The sequence below is a fragment of the Pelobates fuscus genome, chromosome 2 (genome assembly GCF_036172605.1).
Source record: "Pelobates fuscus isolate aPelFus1 chromosome 2, aPelFus1.pri, whole genome shotgun sequence".
Classification (NCBI taxonomy): domain Eukaryota; kingdom Metazoa; phylum Chordata; class Amphibia; order Anura; family Pelobatidae; genus Pelobates; species Pelobates fuscus.
In genome coordinates, this window is record NC_086318.1 from 95,006,311 (window position 1) to 95,029,782 (window position 23,472).

The following is a 23,472-nucleotide window of genomic DNA, read 5'->3' on the forward strand; positions in this document are numbered from 1 at the left end:
TTGGATATTGTTTTCATTCCTCTTCTAAAGCTTACATCCTAACCTAAAATTGTATCTGTGTTTTCAATGTGAACAGCAAAATATAAGGATCTATTGTAAAAATCTAAAATGATATAATGTTGTATAAATTACCAACATCTCATTGTTTTACATATGTGCACTTTAAAAGGCCCAACATGTTGAATATACATAGTGTTTAATCTCTATTGTGTAAATGGGTATAATTGACTTTAAGCATAAATACTGTCTGATCATTGATATGTAAAAAAGGTTCACGTCTTGCTCCTTGATAGTTAGTGGATACTGTACCAAGATCACTTATCTTCATTTTATAAAACAAAAGATAGTATGCAAGTTATTCAGTTGTTTGTATTTTTATTTTTTTGGGTACTGATTGTTGTTCTGCTACTTTTTAATGTTTTTATAATGTAGGTACACCTATCCAAAATTCCCTGAAGGATTTATGGTCTCTTCTGTCTTTCTTAAAATTAAAACCATTTACTGAGAGAGAATGGTGGCATCGTACAATCCAGAGGCCGGTGACCATGGGGGACCAAGGAGGTCTTAGGTAAGAAAATACCAAATAAGGCAGTATGTATAATCTCCCAGGTCTTTTGATAGAGGCTCAAGTTTTAACTGAAAACATGTGAACTAAAACTTATTGCAAAATGTAACATACATTATACTTCCTATAGTGTGGCTTATTTTTCATGCTACAAAAGGAGCAATGCCTTGTACCTTCTTTGCATTTAAATACTAAGTACAAGAATATTTGATATAGCAAATTTAAAGAAAAAACTTAGCGGAATACAAGTACAGGTTCTGAGACAAAAGTTTAGAGAGAGTTCACTAAATTTAATTTTAGCATTATCCAAATTAAAGTCGGTATATAAGGATCCTAATGTATCTTAGGGCTTGGATCAGGAATGAATGCCAGACTGTTCAGGGATGTAATTAAAAAATATATAAAGGGACACTCTCAGCACAAAACCACAACAACATGATGTATTGGTTTTGAAATCTAGACACTGTCCTTTTTCTCTGACAACACTATTATTATTTATAAAGTGACAACAATTTTCACAGCGTTGTACAATAGTCATTATATACAGCGTGATGATGCTGAATGCAGGCAGTGATTCTCAGAGTGAAGCACTGGGTTCAGTGCTTCTTTATAAGAAATGTGGGTTCTAGGAGTGCATTGATTGTTACGCATGTGCAGATCTCCAGTGCTTCTCTGTGAGAAGGGTTTGGATTGGATCTGTAATGCTGATCTCAGAAGTGGTATATTGGGCTGCTGTGAGGACTTACAGCTACATTTAATATTTTTTGTTTTGTTTTTAAAATGGGGGTTTGCTATGAATTGACAGCATGCATGCACTTTCTGGTTAAAAAAAATAAATATATTTTTTCCTTCGAATGCTACTTAAAGGGACTCTCCAGTGCCAGGAAAACATATCCCTCGGTGCTGGGTCAGGATCTGGCCACGCTCCTCCCCGCCAACGGCAGCCGGCGGGGGAGACCTCCAATACTTTCCTATGGGGATTCTGGCAACCCTGTAGATTCTCAGGCTTAGCGTGAGGACATCCAGCGTAGTTTAAAACACTTTTCTTGTTCTAAGAACACGGAAGTCCATCTAGTGACTGTCTGATAGACAGCCTATAGTGGAGGACTTAACCCTGCAAGGTAATTATTCCAGATAATAAAAACTTATAATTACACTTGCAGGGTTAAGGATGGTGGGAGTTGGCACCCAGATCACTCCAATGGGCAGTAGACTGGGTGCCTGGAGTGCCCCTTTAAGTCTGATTGCAGTGAAGTAGCTGAGGGGTTAATAGCCAAAGTATGTGCATGTGTGCAATTCATTGTTAAACCCACCAGTGTGGGTGACGGGAGTTGAATAGAACTTTTATAATTAATTTATTTTGGAATGGTTTCTGTTATTTTGCAGAACATTAGCTCCTCTAAAATCTACTTTTTTGTTAATTAAAGCATTTTTTTCTTGTAGCCGGTTACAAAGCCTCATTAAAAATATTACTCTGAGAAGAACAAAAACCAGTAAAATCAAAGGGAAGCCTGTGCTGGAGCTGCCGGAGCGTAAAGTCTTTATTCAGCGCCTAGAACTCTCTGATGAAGAAAGACATATCTATAACTCAATGAGGGATGAAGGGAAAGCTATTATTAGCAGGTAAGGGTAGAAGTTCAAGCTCCAGTAAGGCATATTGGGCATATGTTTTTTTTTTTTTTAATTGAATAGGGAATTTTAACAAACTGAAAAATTAATTTGCATAAGTTAGGCTTGAAAAGTATAGTCAAAAACATAACTGAAGTGTATATTTTTTGCTTTCAACTGGCCTTAATGTATTAAAATTCTTAGTTCAAGTCTCAACAAAGCACTGCTTAGTGATTAAACTTCTATGTCTGTTATGCATGCAAAAATTTCTGGAATGGACTTGTATAAACAAATGTTTATGTTTTAAATATCTTATTGATGTGGAAGGATATCACATTGGCATGAAATTACACTGTTCAGCTACTAACGCCTGTGTAGTCTTTGAGGTTTTGAATTGCATTTACTTTATTTGTTCCATACTATATCTTGAAAATGTATGCGATGGCTTCCAGGTATTTCAATGAAGGTACAGTCCTTGCCCACTATGCAGATGTCCTTGTCGTATTGGTGAGATTAAGGCAACTTTGCTGTCATCCCCATCTTGTTTCAAGTACATTGTCTTCAGTTGCTTCTACAGGTTAGTGCTGATTATTAAATGGTTGCTCGTTGATAGAAATGACAATGCCAAATGCAATGCCATGAGCTTGTTTGAGGAATGACTGTCTTTCAGACTTGTTTTGCGCTTGTGCATTCATCCTTATTAATAAACATGGAGGTCACATGCTTGTGTCGTTTGTGCTCCGCACTAGAAGGGTAAAATGTATCAGAAAGTAATGGGAGCAGAGGATGCACTACAGCTCATTGTGGTGGCTATGATGCAGTGAGTTTCTGGCGCCATTTCTCCCCAGTTAATGACAACATGCCACTCTAGCCAGGGTTCTCAGCCTATGTTGTCCACATTTGGACAGCTAATACAATCCACTTCTGCATTACCTGTGCTGCAGAAGTGCATAACGTTAGGCTCTGTGAGAGCCCCAGTTTTTGTTAAACCACTCAAAAACTGTTTGATGCTGACTAAGGTGAATAACACTTTCTTTGCATCATAACCACAAAAATGAGCTGTAGAGGTTGTGGTGTATGGTCAATTTCTGTTAGTGACAATGCCTTTTTCCCAAGTTAAAGCAATTGAAGGATCTATTAGGGTGATGTGTGTAGAGGTGACAACTTAACAAGCTCCCTTACCTTCACCACAGTCTTGTCTGATTGCTCTAATATCTTCTGCAAGCATGTGCAGTGTGTATCCTTCCATAGCTTGTAGCTAACAATTGTTTAGCAGCTTTGCTTCGTTAGATAGCTGTGTAAATTCAGATTGAAGATATAAATCCTAGAAATAAATGATCTAACACACAGAGCAGGGCATCCAGTAGATCAATGGTAGCTACATATCACAGATTGTAATATGTATGACACATTCCCAAGTTAATTGCTACAGAAGGAAATTAAGCAAAGGTGTTTTGTTTTCTTGCCAAGTCTTAGATGTAACATACAAAGGTCACAAGTTGTGTTGGAGCATCAATTAACATTGGAATGATTTCTTTTACCAGGCGATGGCACCCAAGAAGAGCTACGTGAGAAGCTAGTAAATAAGATGAAAATAGTTTTGAGTTCTGGTTCAGATGAAGAATGTGCCATTTGTTTGGAATCTTTGAACATGCCAGTTATAACTCACTGCGCACATGTGTTTTGTAAGCCGTGCATTTGTCAAGTTATACACAGTGAGCGGGTTAGTATTAGTTTTTTGAGAAAGGTTTTCCCCTCCCCCAGAAGGTTTAATGACACTATATACCATGAGTGAATTGATGCTACATGCCCTTCCTGTGTCTGTACTACTGTAATAGGCAAATACATTCTGACAGGGTCATTTTCAGCTTTTAATACTTGTAAGGTAAAGTAGGTCAAAATATAATGCAGGGTTTTGCCTTGGAATGCCCTTCCACTTTACATTCAAGTTTTTGCTTTTGCAGTCCTTGAGGAAATCCCTGAAAACACAATTCTTTAGAGAAGCCTATCAGCTCACCTTTTAACTACTTATCCCTTACAACCCTTATGTTAGCCATTTGCTGAAAAAGATTGGAGGGTTCTAAGTTGATTCATTAGACACTGAATCAGCTCAGCATTTCATGCTTTCAAGGTCCATAAAATGAGTTATTATAATATTTAAAATCTGAGACACTGTGGACTATTTTGAACTAGTTTGTTGATTAATGAACATGGTTAATGATGTCTCTACATCTTTGGACCTTTGCATCCTTGACTGCACGTATTACAAACATCATTGATATACAGTAACAGATATGTCCAGGGGACACTATAGTACCCAAAACAACTTGAGATGCATTAGGATTTCCCCATAGGAAAGCATTATTCAATACTTTCCTATGTGTATTCGGATGAATCTGGACATCCCCATGCATAGCGTGAGGATGTCCAGCGTCAGGTGACCAAAAGTCGCCTAACCGCTCGGAACTCCCTATCGTGGCTGTTTGGTAGACAGCTACTAGAAGTGGAGTTAACCCTAGCAGGTAGTTCTTGCAGTTTTGTTAAGCACTGAAATAATTACCTGCTCAGGTTTAAGAGACCTGGGACAGTTCACCCAGGCCACTTCAATGAGATGAAGTGGTCAGGGTACCTATAGTGTCCCTTTAATATAGAAATGTTTGTGTATAGGTCATGCAACTGAAGTTTCACTGCTCAATTTACTGCAATCTAGGATTTAATTCATTTTTGTTTGTTTATGCAGTCCTTTACACACCTCCCTTCTGCAACTAATACAGCCTATGTGGAAAAAGCGGTTTAATTTTCAAACAGATGTAACTTACTGTAAATTTAACTGGAATTACATGCAGGAGGCTCCTGCGGGGTCTAGTAAGCTATTTGCAGAGCAGGATAGAGGAAATTCTTAATTAAAATAATTTGCAATATGGGAAGTGTAAACATTAGATGACTCTTTACAGGAAGTGTTTAAGATGGCTGTGTAAGTAACATTCAAGGAGGGGTGTGCCTTGGCTGCATAAACAAAGTGATTTAACTCCTAAATGGCAGATAATTGAGCAGTGAGACTGCAGGGGCATGATCTACACACCAAAACTGCATCTTTAAGTTATAGTTGTTTTAGTGACTATAGTGTCCCTTTAATAGATGCCCTTTCTCCTATATGTTTCAGTTGTGCTGCAATTAAAGCCACAATAAATATTTTCTAAACATGGACTATTCATAAAAAAGAAATTACTGATTCATGATTCTGCACGTCATGTTAATTGCCCCTGCACTGCCTTTAGGAAAGAGACTCTGTTTTATGTCAGTGAGTTTATTGGAGTCATGTCTCATATGTTTTAAGCTTTGTTTGTGATGTGATGTGAAAATTATTTAAATGGAAAAACGAATCAAAGTAATAAAAATATTAGAACCGCTGAGTTGATATTGCTTATTAAATGTGCTGCATTGTAGATTCTAACTATATAAGTATTATGTAAGTCAGGGATAGCAAGACATGAAAAGAAAAAGCATGTTCATACACCCAGATTTCTGGTCATTCTGCAAACCTTGCAATTTTGCTCAAGTAGACTAATTTGTGGTTGCAAACTTTCAGCCGAATGCCAAATGCCCACTATGCCGAGGAAACATATGCCAGGAACATCTTGTGGAATGTCCAGAAGAGGAGCCAGAGTCTCTTTTGAAGCAAGAGCAAAAGTGGATGTCAAGTTCTAAAGTAAGCACTGCCGTACTGTCAGATAATAAAACAAATTACATTATAAATTCATTAAGGCAAAAACAGGTGCTGGTGTGGTGTAAAGTTCTAAATAAGGACCTATCAACTTGGAAAGACAATGAACATTTAGCACTTTCCCAGGATAGTACCTGTTCTTTGATAAATCTCAGCCTTTGAGGTTAATTATTAAGCTAAATATATTTTAAAGGAGTCATATACATACTGAGTTCACTCATTTTATAGTGCCTAATTTATTATTCACGAGGCAGCTCCCCATTCACCTAATCTAGTCTCCAGTGGAAATATGCTAAAAAGCTTAGTTTGGGGAAACCCATTACACTCGTCACAGCATATAGTTTTCGCTGAGCTGTTTGGTTGAGAACCTGGTTTGTATTTGTTTTGTATTAGACCCTTCCCTTCAGGAATGGGATTGGCACATTTAACCCACGCATTCCTCAGCTAGACTTCAGTAGTTTTGTTTTATAGTACTTTAAACTACTCTAGGCAGCACAACTTAAAGGGACACCATAGTCACCAGATCAACTACAGCTTATTGTATTTTTTTCTTGTTAGTATAATCATTCCCTTCAGGATTTGTGCAGCAAACACTGGATAAAAGCAGTGTTTACATTACAGCCTAGGGATAACTCCACTAGCAACTCCTCAGATAGCTACCAGAGGTGCTTCCTGGGGCAGTGCTGCACAGTGTTTCCTCCCTCTGCATGGAGACACTGAACTTTCCAGATAGAGACGCATTGATTCAATACATCTCTATGATGAGATACTGATTGGCCAGGGCTGTGTTTGATTTCTGCTGGCTCTGCCCCTGATTTGCCTCCTTGACATTCTCAGCCAATCCTATGGGAAAGCCTTGTGATTGGCTCAAAGCAACACTTCTGATGATGTCAGCCAAACAGGCAGATCAGGGGCAGACCTAGCAGCAGAAAACTTGAACAAAAGTAAGATTTTAAAATAAATATATATATATATATATATATATATATATATATGGAACCTGGGGGCTAGATGGTGTTTTTAACACTATAGGGTCAGGAATACATTTGGGTTCCTTTAAGTTGATAATTAGACAGTGCCGTAAATCTGTCTGTGATATTTTGAATAAACATGAATGTTTTACTCTTGGTTTAATTTTTCAGATAAATGCCCTAATGTATGCATTGACTGAACAAAGGAATAAGGATCCTCGTATAAAAAGTATAATTGTTTCACAGTTTACCAACTTCTTATCACTAATAGAAACAGCTCTTCGGTAAGACAGGACACTTTTTTCTTCATTAGGGATCAATTAAAAGAATAATGTAGAATGTTTTGTTTTTTAAAGACTGATTGCTGCAGAATTTGATTGAAATGTTGGGAAATACAAAATGTGTTGTATCCAACTTCTCATTGTCATATTGTATATTATATGGCATTGGTGGGCAGAGGAACACATATATCTATCACAGAAAGTGTTTTATTAGACACTTACTTAAAAATTATTTAATGGAACACCAAGGGGCACTATAATCACCAGAACAGCTACAGCTTATTGTAGTTGTCCTGGTGTCTATAGAATGTCCCTGCAGGTATTTTCATGTAAATAATGCCTTTTCAGGGAAAAGGTAGTGTTTACATTGCAGGCTTGGAACACCTATAGTGGCCACTCCTCAGACTGCCTCTAGAGGTGCTTCCTGAGTGAGTGGTGCATGCTCTGTATGGAGACTGTGAACTTTCCCCATAGAGATGCATTAATTCAATGCTTCACTATGATGAGATGCTAATTGGCTAGGGTGATGTTTGGCTCCGCATTGTGATTGGCTAAGATAATCACTCCTGTCAGCCAAAGAACCAGATCAGAGGCGGAGCCAGCACCGGCGGATCTGCTTTGGCACTGGAATTAGGTAAGATTTTATTATATTAGGAGGCCAGTGGGGCTAGATAGTGATTTTAACACTATAGTGTCAGGAATGCACATTTGTGTTCCTGACCCTATAGTGTTCTTTTAGGTTTTCATGGGGGCCAAAGTGTTCAGGAGTTAAACCGTTTTGCAAAGGTTTCTTCTCAAAATTGGGTCACCACTGCCCACTCCTCTGCGCTCTAAGAGCAGTAGTTTCCACAATTTCAAGGTTAAACTGTTGCTAAACAGTTTAACTCCTGAACACTTTGGCTCTTACTAAAACTGTATTTACTATTTTTCTCAATGGGTGGCCAGTGATAGGCTGAGTGTGTCAATCTCTGACTGGCTGCTTAAACCTTCCTCTTTGTGCAATGCAGAGAGGAAGGAAGCCAATGGACAGAAGCAATTTGGGGTGTCAGAGTTCCAACTTCTGGCTTAAACCATTACAAAACCGTTAAACCCCTGAAGATAAGAAGGGTCCTGGATATGCTTGCCCTTATAGCATGTGCTTAAGTTGTTATGGAGTGGAGTGTTCCTTTAAACTCTACTAAATAGATGGTGTCACTTGTGCAGAGGTCAGGAAAAAGACCGGTGGACAAGTGTCACGGTGCCCTGTAATAACTCTCCCAGAAGGGGATAACCCTTAAATGTAAGTAAATAGAAAAAGAAGAAGAGACTGAAGAGAGTCCCTGGGGTGGAGAGTTATAATGAAAATGGGGAGTCCCTACCTTTAATAATCCTAAGGGGAGGAAAACAAACAATAGGAGAAGAATAGGACAGGTAGAGCAAAGGTAAGGGGTAATACCAGCAGACAAGGGACAAATAGTGTCACAGGTCCTCCTTAAAATTGGGAGGTTGCCTGGTTATGTCCTCAGCTAGATGGAATCCCCTTAACCCTAGTGGAGGGATCTGGACTGGTAGGTAGAGCTTGTAACGAGTGGAGGAGCAATAAAGGGAAAGATCCTTTACCAGGGGACACGCACAAGGTCCCAATGTAAACCTTAACAGGACTACTGAATGGAGAGGACTGACCCAAATACCTCGGCACTATATGAGAACCACTAGTGCCTACTGTGACCAGAGTCCCTAAAGCTCCCCCAGACCAAAGCCCTTGTAATGCAGAGCAGCGAGAGACCTCTAAAGAGGGACACACAAATCCCAATTTAAGCAGAAAATGCTAAATGAAGAGGTCAGAACCTAAGTACCTCGGCACTATAGGAGCAGCCAGTGCCTACTAAAACCAGCAACCCTGCCGACCAAAACCCTTGCAGTGCAGAGCAGCGAGAGACCTCTAAGGGGGGACACACAGATTCCAAATTAACCTAAGCAAAAACCGCTAAGTAAAGAGGTCAGAACCTAAGTACCTCGGCACTATAGGAGCAGCCAGTGCCTACTAAGACCAGAAACCCTGCCTGTCCTAATAGCTAAAAATAAATTTAAATTAAATAAATTAAATCAAATCCATAAGTGCTACCAAAAAGAGTGTAAATAAATTAAATTAAATTATAAAGTCTAGCTCAACGCGCGTTTCGGCGTGTCAGCAACATGACACACCCCTAAAGGCACAATGTGAGTTGTGAGCAAAAAATAAACATTACTTTAATTCAATGTCCACTGGTCTCAAAGGTGTGTTTCATACCATAAGACCTTACAAAAGGAAATATATTCAATACTATTAAATTCTATAATATAAGGAATAGATTGTCCTTCTCATGATATTCAAAGCTTGTAAATGCTATTCTGAGCTTCTTGTAAATTATAGCTGTAAAATGCAGATAGATTTAAATGTATCAGAGGCTTAAAAGTGCAACATTATGTAACAATTTCTAACCACATGTTTAGCCTTCTTTCTGTCCTCTCTCCTTACGGTTATGTAACCTATTTTTGTTATGCAGAGCAATACAGGATTGGTGCCAGGTCAGAATTTTTCATACATGCAATGTCTGTAGCCATAGAAACCTTACTACTGTCCTCATTTTTGTGTGTAGAGAGTCTGGTTTCATCTTTACACGCTTGGATGGCTCGATGACACAGAAAAAACGAACAGAAGCAATAAAGTGTTTCCAGAGCAGTGATGCCGAGTCTCCAACCATAATGTTGCTCTCATTGAAGGCCGGAGGCGTAGGTTTAAATCTGACAGCAGCTTCTCGATTATTTTTAATGGATCCTGTAAGTAATTGTGTTATACAAACATGATCTCTCTTTTACGGATTTCACAGAGAAAATACAAGGCTGGCAGTTTTAAAGTGGCATATAGTGCCTACAAGCCAGCCTACAGCATTTAAAAAAAAAAAAAAAAAAAAAAAAACTTTTATATGTTGTGCGAGTCATTTTTACATTTATTTAAGTTTTTTTCATGATAGGTGAATAAAATATTTCTAGCTTAGTGGTTACTAACAATGGTCTTCAGTAAATCCATTGGTGCAAAATTGGGAAATGCTTTAGTTTGGGACTGGTGGTGTGCCTTGAGAACCTGGTAGAGAACTAGCTAACTTTGTGCAAGTAAGCACATACTGCATTCATAATATTAAAAAGGAACCTTTTACTCTTTCCAACACAGTGAAAAGTTGAGAGCTACGCAGCAAATCACAGATTGGCTGCTGACATCACACACCCTCTGCAGCCTTGTTTATTTTGCTTGGAATATCTTTTTAAACAGAATGAAAAATCTGTAGGGATGGCGCCACTTTAGTACAGAGACTGGAGACATGCTCTAAATCAGCTATGTTTGCAGTCCAGCTATTTGGCTTGAAATTCACTTTGAATTCTCACTTTAGTGAGTAACCCTGTGTGTTTTTCCAGGTTCAATGACGGACATTTTCCACATTAAGCTGAATGTATTCATAAAAGAAAAAAATAAGTATTTTCAAGAGCTCTTAATTTTTACAACCCTCTTTCCAGTTCTGTGCCAATTAATTTTCAATTATTGGTGTACCCTGCCATCTCCTTCATATATTTTCTGTTCCCTTCCTATATCCTAAATAAAAGCAAGCATGCATGCTCAGATGTCTGGTGTGACAGACATCTGCACAGAGGATACAATGTTTCTTATAAATATCATTCTAGTCAGACCACATTCCATTTACACTTGGTGAATTTGGGAACTGTAATCAGGAAAATATCATTTCAAACACTTTGCATTTTGTGTACGAATGTATGTTCATTACCAATATTTGTGATGGTTAGAAATCAGAAGGATTATACAGTATGGGTATTATTTCCTTATAGTTGTCCTCAAAACTAAAACATCATTTCAAAGAGCTGTTTTCTCAGAAAAAGTCTTTGTTAGTACATGCTTCTAACATTTTTTGCCTTAAGGAAATACTTGATTTAACAATGTCACAGCACCCACATCAGCTCACTAAATCAACTAAAGTTGTTGTTCCAGGGTTAACCATTATATCCGTCCTTATTCATGTACCCTTATATTTTTTTTTTATCTTATTCCACTTTACAGAATGTTCTACACACCACCTCCAGCTTACAATTTGTTTTGGCACATTACATAAACAGTTGTCTTCGTGTGACATACATTTCTAAAATAAAATTTATATTCTATTGCAAAGGTGTTTTTTTTTTTGTTTTGTTTTTTTTTCCCTTCAGATTATCCATATTGACAAATTAAGGACACAGACCGGTCAGAGCTAAAATGCTGAATGCATAACTGTCTCAACCTGGTGTTTTGTACAGCTCAGACCAAGATGGAAATCTGTGTTGTGTTTTATCTTTTACATGTTTTCTTGACCCTGCACCATAGCGAAAATGTTTTAATGTAACATTCTGTTGTGACATTGTAGGCATGGAATCCCGCAGCTGAGGAACAATGTTTTGATCGGTGTCACAGGCTTGGACAAACCAAAGAGGTTATTATTACCAAGGTAATTCATGTTGACTGTCAAGTTAATTATACTTATAAAAAAACTAAAAACTTTCCTATTAATAAATATTTGCTTTCAGTTTGTTGTTAAGGATTCTGTTGAAGAAAATATGCTAAAAATTCAGGATAAAAAAAGAGAACTCGCCGCTGGGGCTTTTGGAACAAAGAAGCAAACCTCTAATGAAATGAAACAGGCCAGAATTGCTGAAATAAGAACCCTTGTGGATTTTTGAAGAGTCAACAACATTTTTATCCAAATGTATTTCTACAGAAAGATGTATTTTTCATTACATTTTAAAGAGTTTGTCTTTAAAAAAATATATAATAAGTTCACCATTGAATAATAAAAAAATAAAAAAAACTTGACGATAATCTAACAGACAAAAATCACTAATACCCATGACAATTTAATGCTGAACTTCCTCCACTAAAATTAGCTTGTTTATTCTTTTTGAATTTACCCACTAATTTCGTTTTATTCGTTTTTTTTTGTTTTTGTTTTTAAATCCCACTTTTTTATTTATTTATATTTTTTATTTTTTCATTATGTATAAATAAATAACAATCATTTCTCACGTTTATGGACATAGTCAACTGTGAGTTAGATACATTGTGTCAGTCTTGAGAAAAAGGTTTACAAAATTAAAGAATTATATAGGTAAGTAACAATGTGCATTATATCAACAGTACATATGGTATTATAACTTCAATTCAGTTAGCAATGGCACAGTCAAACAAATATATCTATCAGGTATAGTACAAAACATTCCGATTGGTCGGCAAGCTCTACTTATGTTTTTGGTTTCTTAAGATCCAGTTTAGGATCCTTACAGTGAAGATGTGAATCTATGTTGCCTGAGTCATGATTTGTGTGGAGATATGCCAATAATTAAAGAGACCTCTAGGTCTGTCCCTTTTAGTAGGGTTGGTGTTTTAGTCTGGAGCTGATGAGTATTGTGCTAACTACTGGTCATACCATTGTTTGGTCTCAGTTGCGTCAGTTTCCCTACCCCTGAGTGTTCTTCTCTATAAACACGTTCCAGGGTTCCCAGATTAGTTTATAATTTTTTTTTTTCATTTTTAGGATGTTTATCCTACAGAGCCACCCAAATTGGGGTTTTGCCCATTGTGCTAGGTCTTGAGTTATCGTTTCTAAGAGAGGTTCATAGTTGAGGGCGTATAGGGAGGATAGGGTCCTCGGGAGTTGTACCCCTAAGTATTTTATCGCTTTGTTTGTCCGCTTGAAAGGGAATTTAGCTTTAAGAGAGTTGGAGCATTGAGCAGTTGTTGTAATTTTGTGCGTCTGTCTGTCAGCTGTAAGTAGAGGCCTATCGTGCTATTAGCTTTGTGGGCAGTCTCCAGGTTCCTTATTTCCCTCGTGAGTGTTTTAACCTGAAGTTCCCTGAGCTGCTTCTGCTTGGAGGCTATCGCAATTATCTCACCTCTTAGTACACGTGTGTGCTTCCCATATTATCGTAGGGGACATATCCGGGTCATTGTTGTCTGAAAAATAGTTAGTAAGTGTGTCTCTTATTACTGAATGACGCCACAGTAACTAATAGAATAAGTCATTTAGCTTCCAGTGGAAAGATGTAAGCGGTAAAGAGGGGATCTGAATCTCCAGTGTTAGAGGTGCATGGACCGACCATGTGATTGGGCCATAATTACTTTTTTGCATGAGGTGTAGAAATCTGTGGCATGAAGAGCATATCTATCCTCGAGTATGTGCCCATGACAGGGAAAAGGAGTAGTCTTTGGAGGTCGAGTGGAGTGTTCTCCAGCAATCATATAATTGGGCGTCATCTAAAAGTTTTTGGATCTGACGTCGTGTGTGGGTCTGGTAAGTCCTTATTAGTGAAGTCGTGTCAAGGACGGAGTCAAGGGAAACGTTTATCGTTACAGTTATCATCATGGGTGACTTTAATCTTCCTGATGTGAATTGGAAAACAAAAATAGCTACTTGTGCCAGGAGCACACATATTCTAACCTCCCTACTGGGATTGTCTCTAAAACAAGTCGTTGAGGAGCCAACTCGTAAAGAGGCCATACTAGATTTAGTGTTAACAAATATTAACAGATATTACTGTACGTGAACGTTTAGGATCCAGTGATCATCAGTCAGTGTGGTTTCATATAAGAACAGTGACTGAGTCACACCACACAAAAACAAAAGTTTTAGACTTTAGAAAAACAGACTTTTCTAAAATTAGAATATGTGTAAAGGAGTCATTATCAGACTGGAGCAATTTAAATGGAGTTCAAGAGAAATGAGATTATTTAAAAGTTGCACTTCGGAAGGCAACAGAAAATTGCATTAGGCTTGTCAGTAAAAGCAAAAAATTCAAGAAACCACCGTGGTACTCTGCAGACGTGGCCAAAATAGTAAAAAACAAAAAGTTAGCATTTAGTAATTTAAAAAAAAACAAACAGAGTGAGGAAGACAGAATGACCTATAAGATTAGGCAGATAGAGGCTAAGCAAGTTATAAGAGCTTCCAAATCATGCACAGAAGAGAAAATAGCACAGTCAGTAAAAAAAAGGGGACAAAACTTTTTTTTAGATACAAGGATTAGTTAGATTAAAAACAAAAGAAGGAAGGTATGTAGATGAGGATAAAGGTCTAGCTGACTGCCTCAATGAATATTTTTGTTCAGTATTTACAGATGAAAATGAAGGAAAGGGACCTCAGTTAAGAAAGGATAAATTAGTCATTTATTACACGTGAGTTTACAGAGGAAGAGGTTCTATTTCAACTGTCAAAAGTAAAGACAAATAAGTCAATGGGACCTGATGAAATACACCCAAAGTAATTAAAAGAGCTTAGTGGTGTACTAGCAAAATCATTAACAGATTTATTTAACCAATCATTGTTAACAGGAGTAGTCCCAGAAGATTGGAAGTTAGCAAATGTTGTACCCATTCACAAGAAAGGTAATAGGGAGGAGTCGGGCAACTATAAGCCAGTAAGCCTTACTTCAGTAGTGGGGAAAGTGATGGAAACCATGTTAAAGGATAGGATTGTTGAACATCTAAAAACACATGGATTTCAAGATCAGAGACAACATGGGTTTACTTCAGGGAGATCATGCCAAACTAATCGTATTGATTTTTTTGATTGGTTAACTAAAATTATAGATCAGGGTGGTACAGTAGACATTGCTTACCTAGATTTCAGTAAGGCTTTTGACACTGTTGCACATAGAAGGCTTATCAATAAACTGCAATCTTTGAGTTTGGATTCCAATATTGTTGAATGGGTAAGGCAGTGGCTGAGTGACAGGCAACAGAGAGTTGTAGTCAATGGAGTATGTTCGAAGCTTGGGCTTGTCACCAGTGGGGTACCTCAGGGATCTGTACTTGGACCCATTCTCTTTAATATTTTTATTGGTGATATTGCAGAAGGTCTTGATGGTAAGGTGTCTTTTTTTGCAGATGATACTAAGATATGTAACAGGGTTGATGTTCCAGGAGGGATAAGCCAAATGGCAAATGATTTAGGTAAACTAGAAAAATGGTCAGAGTTGTGGCAACTGACATTTAATGTGGATAAGTGCAAGATAATGCATCTTGGACGTAAAAACCCAAGGGCAGAGTACAGAATATTTGATAGAGTCCTAACCTCAACATCTGAGGAAAGGGATTTAAAGGTGATTATTTCTGATGACTTAAAGGTAGGCAGACAATGTAATAGAGCAGCAGGAAATGCTAGCAGAATGTTTGGTTGAATAGGGAGAGGTATTAGCAGTAGAAAGAGGGAAGTGCTCATGCCATTGTACAGAACACTGGTGAGACCTCACTTGGAGTACTGTACACAGTACTGGAGACCATATCTTCAGAAGGATATTGATACCTTAGAGAGAGTTCAAAGAAGGGCTACTAAACTGGTTCATGGATTGCAGGATAAAACTTACCAGGAAAGGTTAAAGGAACTTAACATGTATAGCTTGGAGGAAAGACGAGACAGGGGGGATATGATAGAAACATTTAAATACATAAAGGGAATCGACACAGTAAAGGAGGAGACTATATTTAAAAGAAGAAAAACTACCACAACAAGAGGACATAGTCTTAAATTAGAGGGACAAAGGTTTAAAAATATCAGGAAGTATTACTTTACTGAGAGGGTAGTGGATGCATGGAATAGCCTTCCAGCTGAAGTGGTAGAGGTTAACACAGTAAAGGAGTTTAAGCATGCGTGGGATAGGCATAAGGCTATCCTAACTATAAGATAAGGCCAGGGACTAATGAAAGTATTTAGAAAACTGGGCAGACTAGATGGGCCGAATGGTTCTTATCTGCCGTCACATTCTATGTTTCTATAATTACACTTAATTTTTTAAAACTTAAATACATTTTTTTTCTTGCTTTTACAGTAGTTTAATATAGACTAGTATCAGTTGATTTTATTTCAGCATTCCTCCTTACTATTGAGGTTCCCCTAAACAAAATGTCACATGCTTTAGCACCTATTGAGTCATAACTCCAGGATGGAGTAGGGAAAAGAATATTAGCCAATACCGTGAAGATAATATTTTGTCTATATTTTACACTTTTTCATGACTTAATATTGCAAATGTGTGATTGTATATCAGTTCTTAATGTTTCTCAAGCTGTGTTGCTTAAAAGAGTGTGTTTGTAAAAACGATGGTCTTGTTACAATGATTCGACATCCAAAACATTAAGATTATCTGTTGCTGTTATAAACTAAAATAATCAACAATCAACGCACATGCAAATACCATTACCTATTAAAGATGCACTCTAAACACAACCATTTCAACTTGAGAGATAAATACTTTTTTTGTAAAGGTATTTTGTAAGGCTTCCTCCCTGGGCGTTTAATAAGCAGCTGGAATACTCCATTCTTGGCTGGCAATATCCGTTTTGTCAATATTTCACATCTGCTAATCCCAGACACTTTGCTAGCATGCCCATAGCTGGGTGAATGCATATGCCAGACAATTCACTGGCATATGCATTCACTGTTGAAAATGGCATAATTCTGACCACAATGGCAATTATCATATTTGCCAAAGCTAATTCCGATTGCAATTTGATCAGCACAAATTTGCACCATTTGTCCAGATGCATTAAGTATCCAGTTTAAACTGTGCTTTTCACATCTAATCCCTATACAAAGTAGACTTGGACAATCGTTTTTTGACAAACCTGTTTTCGGCCATTCATCCGAAAGACAAATGAACAAATAAAAATTACAACGAATGAAACAAGGAAATTTTGTTCTTGTTATTTGTTCAGGAATGGTTTGAGGAACATGATAGAGAGTTGAACCTGTTGCCTTGGCCACCAAATTCTCCAGATCTCTATCCAATTGAGCATCTGAGAGATGTGCTGAAACAACAAATCCAATCCATTGAGGCCCCACCTTGCAACCTGCAGGACTTAAAAGGATCTGATGCTGTCTTGGTTCCAGACACCACAGGACACATCTAGAGTTCTTGTGGAGTCCATGCCTTCGTGCAATAGAGCGGTTTTGGAAGCAGGAAGAGGACCTACAGGATATTCGGCAGGTGGTTTTATAATGTTGTGGCTGATCAGTGTAACTTGCAGAATTTCAGGACACGTATACTTACTTTGTTTTCCTCCTTTGTGGAAAGGTAATATTTATAATTCTGAAGCTCCGTTATGCTTGTGTCTATTTGATATTTTATTTTTACGGTCTAGCCTGATCCTCCTTCCATGATGTCACTCCTCCTCACTGCAAGAAGGTTATCATGGAGAGAAGTGTTAGGGCAGCACAGAGGGGAGGACAGTGCCAGAGTTGGAGATCCATCACCACTATGTAATGCCTGCTGACACTGAATGTTTTTTATGCGCATATTTAACATTAGCCAGCCCAGAACTCTCGTACCAGCTAGCTAATAATACTGACAGAGATGGATTTACTACACATCCGTCAGTTTCTTCAGATTTCTCAATACGTGCAGTATTTATTACAGAGACTGTGCACATACACAGTCCTTGCACCATTACCACTTTAAACACTGCAGTGGTCATGGTGCCTGGGATAACCCCTTAAAAAAAACCATTTTAAATACATGCATTTATTACATTAGAGTGTTCCAGGTACCATTTAAAAAGGGCTTCCCTGTGGAAATTAAAATCGTGAAAGAAATCTTAATTCATCCAACACCGCTAGTCTCACCACAACATTATGATATTTTCCCACTTATTGTTTTATATTGTACATTACATTGGATCTTTGTAAGTATCAGTTAATTTACTTTGTCTTAACGTTAGGACCATTTTAAATACACTGAAAAGACAATAAAAAAGTGCATGTGTGTATCAGTTTGTAAATTTTTGTTTGAATTGAAGTTTTATTTTTTGCAGAGTCTTGACGCTACATGAAGGACTTAAAATGTTATGTTCAAATATTTATTGATAAATATGCTTACAAATAAATCTCTTTGACATTAACCATTTAGACAGGTTTACAGTGTATCCCTTCAATAATGATGCAAGTTGAAGAATATGTGTAGTCTGTTTATTACATCATCTTTAATGTTTCAACATTCAGGGCACTTTTGAGTAATTTTAACAGCCTAATTGATAAAGGTTATTCACTAAAGCATGAAATGCAATTCATTGTAACTGAATTGGAAATATTATCCAAGCCAACTACATTTTTATTTCAGCTTTTTTTTTTTTGCCTAAAATTTGAAATCCAACTTGAATTCCAGACAATTCATGTTAGTAAATAACTGAAAATATTCAGTACAGCAGTAATGTTTGAGGAATGTGCTACTGTAGCAGTGGCCTTCCACTCTCCTATCTCTGTGTTTATGAGTGGCTTGTATTCACTAAAAAACTAATTTGACAACCATCTTGCAAAACGTTGGCTAAAATAGAGCTGGAACATTTTCCCATATTGGAAAATTTCTAACAATATACTAAAATAAACTTTTTTTTCTTAATCTGGTCTAATATTTGCAAGACGGTTGCAAATATTTACACTCAATATTTGTATTTTTATTTTGCCATCTTTCACCTTCTTTTTCTGCCAGTTCATTACAATTAAGTTCTAGCTACAAAGTGGACAAGAATAATCACCACACTGAATGTTAAAGCTGATGAACGGAGCGGATATTTAAGTTACCTACTTTATAGGCAGCCTGTGTAAGTATTTGATCTTTCAACATCTCTTCATATTGAACCGCCATAGAATTCAAGCAAGTGATACTGAACATGACCAGTTTTATTTTCCTCCCGAAGTTCCATATTAGTTACTTCAGTCAATGCATTACAATTGCCTCCTGGGGTACGGTACAGAACAAAACAAGGAGCATTCCAAGGTGTGTTTACAGTGCACTTCAATTAACTGGTATAAGTCCAGCATTAGGATCAGGAGTGTAAGGTCAGAAACAGTTTGATTCTAAGCAAGTTTGCACCTGAGTGGATGAAAAGGCAAATTTCTGTGGGTACCACTGCTGGATATGCAAACTTATATTGCATACAAAGCCTTGATTATCCATAAAGAGGATCATGGAAAATAGCATCAGTTGATCAAGCAAGGTGGGCCTTTAACTTGAGGTCTGGGTTAAAATAACCAGCTAAGTGCTGGTTAAGTTTTAAAATACATGAAAAACACTAAACAGATTGCTGAAAGTCAAGTGACACTTTTGGCTAGTATCTAAAATGGCACAAACCAGGCTTGTAACAGAGAATGCATAATTTGTATTACTGGTAGAGGTGGAAACCCACCAACTTAAGTTTTAGTAAAGCTTCTAGCAGTTTAGTAAACAATGTGGTAGAACACAATCCTAGATGTCAAACAGTTCTTTGAAAGGTCCTTGTGTCTTAAGTTCTTGTGCATGAGAAGAATTCTACTGGAGATAAGAATCTAGCTTCTTCCTGATGTTTTCATAGGAATCTTCACCCATGTAGTCAACCTGCCCTTGTTCCCATCGTTCCCTGCGCTCTTCTGACGATATAGTTGCGTGAGGAGATGCTATGGACAACTTTTCCACAGCTTCTGTAATTTCCTCCTGGAACAATCAAAGAAAATCCATGTGTTATAGTTCACAGCGACCAAGGAGTAGTTTAAAATGAGGAAACTAATGATAGCTCCCATGCAAATAAGCAGCCAAAGCAGAACAAAAATAAATAAAAATTAAAAAAAAAAAACATGAACCAGCAGGACAAAGTAAAAAGAGCAAAAAATTACAAAGCTACAATGAAATTTGCAAGTTGGACATAGGGATGACAAGGTTTAAGTTCTTCATACCTCTCTACAGAAGCGACAAGAGAAAGCCAGTGAATAGACCAACCCCGATAGCTGTGAACAGTTTAAGACAGTTAAGAGAAAGCCAACACTTACACTGAAAGATACGTTTTGCCCCGGAGACCTGCATGCTAGATTTTATCATGAAATACAGCTTATGCATATTCTGCTGCACCGAGCCTTGTATACAAACAAGGCTATTAATTTAAAGTCCAATATGTGCAAACCATTGACTATTACAGCTCGAAAGCCAAGCCACATTGATGCAAAATATTCGCTTTAAAAAAGCAATACAGGAAAGGTATTTCAGATATTAAATAAACATAAACTGGTCAGTTGGTTAATGGATTCTGCTGACATTAAGGTGAAACAGTTGAAAAGCGTTCGGACAACTTCAGTGTAATATATGCTGTCTAGACAAAATACATCTGTATAGAAGCCATTTTTTTGTTTTGTAGCGTTCTCTTTGATCACTCATGAAAACATGCATTTTCAATACAATTAGAAGGTTTATAGTACTGACCACAAGTGGCTAAATGAGAAATAGAATAGAGTATGGAATTAAGCACGTTCTATTTCAAGTTATACGACCTAACACCAACAGCTCAATGCCCAAAGCAATATCCTCATGAAGCACCGTTACATTCAGTGATTCTTCTTGAGTTGGTACATGGGTTACATACAGAACACCCTTCTATTAGTTAATAGAAAGCAATTAACATTCAAAAGTAATAATTAAATGTGAAACTCTAAGCCCATCAGTACTGTCCAAATATGGCTGAAACAGATATTCCTACTGCAAAATTGTAAATTAAACAGTTAGTCAAGAAAGGGACTAGGCTACAGATGATTGGGTGCCCCCATGTTTTTGTGAAACCACTCAAACATTTTGCCACAGAACCATGAGATGATGCACATAATATGCTAGATCCATAACCATCACAACTGACTCAGTATTATTGTCCTTAGTCATCCCTTTAAAGGAATACAAAAAAAAATTCTGCTGCCAGTGTCTGTCTACATTGTACAGAATGTCAGTCATGGGCTGAGAGTGGTCATTTGACACTCTCAGCCGATATATGGTGACTGACACTGCTTTGCAGAAGCCAAAAGTACGTCACTGGACCACCAGGGAGCTTCGGAGCCCTGCGGGAAAGCAGGCAAGGGGGCAAACTATTGCTAACCGGTTTTCTGTACTGGGGAACCAGGCCAGGGTACTATAGCAAGCTGTAGTGGTTATATGCTTTAAGAACCGACTGTAGAAGGGTGTAATACATTTATAGACCATCTCCCCACCTCCCCTTCCTAAAGTACTGTGCTTTGGGGTGGGGGGGTGTTCAGATATCTGACATCAAATAGCACCAACCACCTCTGCTCTCACAAATAGTTCTCACATGGAACTATTAAACACTGTATTGTTCCTACTTCCTCCCAATATACGTAGGTACAGAGGACTTCTTCCATAACATTTTCCCAGTCAATACAAAAAATTATAAAGCCCAGACCACAAACAAAAACAAGATCTAGTTACCTGAAAGACTGGTGTCAAGAGGTTACTAGAGTTGTAATAGAGCACATCCATACCTGTGTCAAAGCTGTAACACGAGCCAGTCATATAGCTCTTATACGGTGTCCGAATATTTTCAATCCAGAGCATTATTTCTGTGTTAACAAACATGCCAATGATTTAAAAGCATCAGTCAACAGTTCCAAATGTTGTGATGCGTTCCTTCTTCCTTCACAGCATTTTAAACTTTGGGGTAATGTGATTTGCTGATTCCTGGTAATTATGTAAAGAGGCAATCTAAGCACCACAACCACTACAGCTCACTCTAGACATTATGGTGCTCTACGCCTGGTAAGAGTAAAATAAGGTTTGATTAGACACTTAACTCGGTCCCCAAATCAGCAGCTGTCTGGCCTTTCTTCAGATATAGCGAAAGCAGAAGTATCCCCATTAACAATATCAATATTGTCCATATTTATAGTAGTGGCTGTAGTAGCTCTAGTACTTAAACCACCTCTTTAATAGCTCCTCATACTCCTGATATCAAGTGAGGGGATAACAGGAATAACTGTGCTGGTCCCCTACAGGCATAGGGGGTACTCTGGTCACCTGATTTTCATTTTTTAGTTTATAAAATATACTGTATATGTTTCATAATATATGTATGTCCTCCCCAGTACATACCTGGGAATTAAAAGAAATAACAGAATCCTTCCTGTTAACATATTCTGTAAATCAATAATCTCTCTTGGCAACTCAGAGGAGAAAAACGATGAGCTCATCATCACCCATCATTTACAAGAAAGAGGTCCCATATTGCTGGCCATCTGCTTGTTATCGAATGATATGGGTTTCCGCTGGTTCTTATTTATTTTACTTTTGATTAGTTATCTATTTTGAATGCTTATTTTGATTGATTTGGGTGGAATTAAATGTAATTGCTTGGATCATTTTGGAAGTGGTTTCATAAATTGAAATAGATTTTGTGATCTACCTCTAATATTTTCTAGGGATGTGCATGGGTAAAAAAAAAAATTGGTTCAGCACTTCGGGACTTCGGCAATTTCCTAACCCTATTCCTAACCACCACAACCACTTACACATCTAGGGTTAGGGGTGGGTTTAGGGTTAGATTCCGGTCATCATTCATGTAAATTTCCCTCCCTCTTGTTTTGACACTTTTCAGTACTTCGGCACTTCCGAAATTCGTCACTTTGGCGGTTCGGTTCGGCACTTCAGCAATTCAAATGTCTGAATTTCATCCGAATTTACATTCGGAATGAAACAAATTGCACATGTCTAATATTTTCTCTGAATAGCTCAACGTGTAGAAGGGTGGTGTGAAAGTACAATTTAAGCATTCACCATCTCCTCATTCTTTGTGCATGACAGTAATCCTAATTTGATAAGCTGTCAGAGTTGTTTTTTGTTGAAAAAAAACAAACAAAAAAACACAAAGCATATAATTCAATATTTAATGAACCACAATGGAACTGTGTGCATATAGCACTATGAAGAAGAATGCCGGAACTCATATGATATCTAAGGAGATGCATGAGTACAACCGGAGCTTGATGATGTAATAACATACCCCACGGTATAGTGTGGAATGTGCTTTATACTTACCTCTATTGCATTCCTCACCTTATAGTGTTGGCTGGTGTGAGAGACAGTTCCACTTTAAATATCACAACTTGTGATTGGTGCAACAAAACATTTAAATGACTGAAAAACCTGGATCCAACTATTTTACAGTTTCTGAAAGATATGGCATACTCAACCAGTACTGCTCGTTCTTTCAGAAGAGTACCAACTTTAAAGCATTAATACATTTATCAATAAATATAGGTACTTTATCCTTTCCATACTAGATAGCTAATCAGAGACTGGCTGACAGTGTGAATGCATACCACCCACTTGAGGAACAGTGATATGTGATCCGACTCAAAATATACTGACACAAAATAGACAAATGGAATCATTTGGGGATAGAAATAAAAAGGGATGTTTAAAACCTCTTTAAAACTTGTTCTTAAAACTAAATATACTGGTACTGTACTATTA

General features: G+C 37.5%; 2 protein-coding genes across 3 annotated transcripts in view; one reads left to right on the plus strand and one right to left on the minus strand.

Annotated features, from left to right (window-relative positions):
- The window catches only part of HLTF (helicase like transcription factor), a 46,506-nt gene extending 34,491 nt beyond the window's left edge, over positions 1–12,015 (plus strand). The window contains exons 16-24 of the mRNA XM_063441680.1: positions 433–568; positions 2,009–2,188; positions 2,626–2,750; positions 3,718–3,896; positions 5,763–5,882; positions 7,040–7,152; positions 9,768–9,948; positions 11,577–11,657; positions 11,737–12,015. Coding sequence (XP_063297750.1) covers positions 433–568; positions 2,009–2,188; positions 2,626–2,750; positions 3,718–3,896; positions 5,763–5,882; positions 7,040–7,152; positions 9,768–9,948; positions 11,577–11,657; positions 11,737–11,889 — 1,268 coding nt within the window. The 3' untranslated portion in view covers positions 11,890–12,015. The remainder of the gene's footprint in view (positions 1–432; positions 569–2,008; positions 2,189–2,625; positions 2,751–3,717; positions 3,897–5,762; positions 5,883–7,039; positions 7,153–9,767; positions 9,949–11,576; positions 11,658–11,736) is intronic.
- Positions 12,016–18,033: 6,018 nt separating this feature from the next.
- Positions 18,034–23,472, minus strand: part of GYG1 (glycogenin 1) — a 53,974-nt gene continuing 48,535 nt past the window's right edge. Inside the window, exons 7-8 of one of the 2 annotated variants that reach the window (XM_063442479.1) lie at positions 19,905–19,955; positions 18,034–19,665 (exon numbers count right to left, since the gene is read on the minus strand). In XM_063442479.1, the coding sequence (XP_063298549.1) occupies positions 19,504–19,665; positions 19,905–19,955 (213 nt within the window). In that variant the 3' untranslated portion in view covers positions 18,034–19,503. The remainder of the gene's footprint in view (positions 19,666–19,904; positions 19,956–23,472) is intronic. The other variant, XM_063442480.1, reaches the window with a different exon arrangement.